Here is a 1,865-nt window from a genome sequence, read left to right as displayed (position 1 = left end):
TTGAATTGAATTGAATTGAATTGAATTGAATTGAATTGAATTGAATTGAATTGAATTGAATTGAATTGAATTGAATTGAATTGAATTGAATGGAACTGAATTGAACTGAATTGAATTGATAGCCGTTATATTGTTGTAAATTGCTGAATGTTTTCTAAAATTATTCAGGCGAATCAGGCGAGATTTTTCAGGGCTTTTGTGTTTTCCAGAGCTGCAATTGTTTAAAATACCATTCTGTATTAACATAATAAACTAACCTTCTGTGAACTAAAATGTGTTATTTTTAATTTTTGGTTCCGTAAATTCACTAATAGCGGAACCAACATCTCATTTAGCAAATTAGCTTTTTTGCTAACTTTGGAAACCGTTATCGAACCAATTAGCTTCTGTTAAATTAGGTTCCACTAAATCACAAGTGTAAAACTTATCTTTTATGCCATTTATCCCAAATTAAATAAAAACTATCCACTCTTACAAGCAATGGATGTGTCACAACCGTGTGTGTTAGCATGTAGCATCTTTAGCACTTCAAAGTAAAAGCATCAAAACAAAATAAAGTAGCATTTTACAACATTTAAACAACAAATATCAAAATTGACTATGTACAAATTATGTCCTTGCTATTTGTTTGACTAACTTCAAAATGTATAAAAATACAAACTTGCAAACTTGATCAAAAAGTTAATTTTATTCTGAAAGGGGAAACTGAAGGTATCACAACATAGACAGAGCTATGGATTGGCCAATTTGCCACAGATGATCCCGCCCACCTTCAAATTAAACCAATAGAATTCTAACAACATCTTAGCATCAGTCATGCTAACCATCTTGGCAGTTAGCATTAGCATACACTAATTTTTTGGTTTAGCGCTAGCAGAGCTGAAATTCTTATTTAGTGGGTTAGTGTTTGTAAAGCTAACGTTTTGGTTAGCTTTGCCCACCACTGGTTATATTTATGTACACAGCAGCACCTTAGTGTTTTATAAATAAAGGTAGATGATGGAACATTTCATGAAATGATGGTTGTGTGTTTTGGCTCAGGCTACACGGAGGCCGAGCTCCTCCACACCTACAGCAAAGTGAATCCTCTGGACAAACTGATCCTGTGTGTGAGGCTGGCTGTCCTGGTGGCCGTCACCCTGACCGTACCTGTGGTCCTGTTTCCTGTAAGAACCTGAAAATAAAAAACAGATCATGTTATTAAAATGAAACGTAAAACCTCCAAATGTCCGTTTTCCCCACAGATTCGCCGAGCCCTCCTACAGCTGCTGTTTCCAGGAAAATCCTTCCACTGGGTCCGTCACATCGCCATCGCCGTCTGTCTGCTCTTCGCCGTCAACCTGCTGGTCATCTTCGTCCCAAACATCCGAGACATTTTTGGCATTTCAGGTGCGTATTCAGACACAAGTACATGTTTGTTTTTTCTCAAAACTACAACTGGATGAAAGAAAAGTTCTAAATATTATTTTACAATCTGTACGTAGCTTTTTAAACAATTTAGTTTGGAGAAAAGGTTTATTTCTGATAAGTTGATGAGCTAAGAGCTAGTCTGAGTGAGATCAGAGTTTCATGTGACGGCAATAAACCTTTACACTGTTGTCAGATTCACCCAGGCATTATTAATCTTTTGTTGAGTTGAAACACCTTGAGATCCTTCAGAAGGAATAGAGTCGCTGATATCATGGAGTTCATGGTGTTTCCCTCCTGAAACTATTGGCTTTGTAACCCAACCAAGGAAAATAGTCTTTGGATGGATGGTTGGATGGATGGATGGATGGATGGATGGATCGATGGATGGATGGATGGTTGGATGGATGGATGGATGGATGGATGGATGGATGGATGGATGGATGGATGGATGGATG

At 37.4% G+C, this 1,865-nt stretch overlaps 1 protein-coding gene across 2 annotated transcripts in view; it reads left to right on the top strand.

Annotated features, from left to right (window-relative positions):
- LOC106535899 (sodium-coupled neutral amino acid transporter 3) overlaps nucleotides 1–1,865 on the top strand; it is a 16,039-nt gene that overhangs the window by 12,890 nt on the left and 1,284 nt on the right. For both annotated transcript variants that reach the window (XM_014033041.1, XM_014033042.1), the window contains 2 exons: nucleotides 1,042–1,166; nucleotides 1,245–1,389. In XM_014033041.1, coding sequence (XP_013888495.1) covers nucleotides 1,042–1,166; nucleotides 1,245–1,389 — 270 coding nt within the window. The remainder of the gene's footprint in view (nucleotides 1–1,041; nucleotides 1,167–1,244; nucleotides 1,390–1,865) is intronic.

Source organism: Austrofundulus limnaeus, unplaced genomic scaffold, assembly GCF_001266775.1.
Source record: "Austrofundulus limnaeus strain Quisiro unplaced genomic scaffold, Austrofundulus_limnaeus-1.0 Scaffold1606, whole genome shotgun sequence".
NCBI lineage: Eukaryota > Metazoa > Chordata > Actinopteri > Cyprinodontiformes > Rivulidae > Austrofundulus > Austrofundulus limnaeus.
This window is presented reverse-complemented; position numbering and strand designations above follow the sequence as displayed.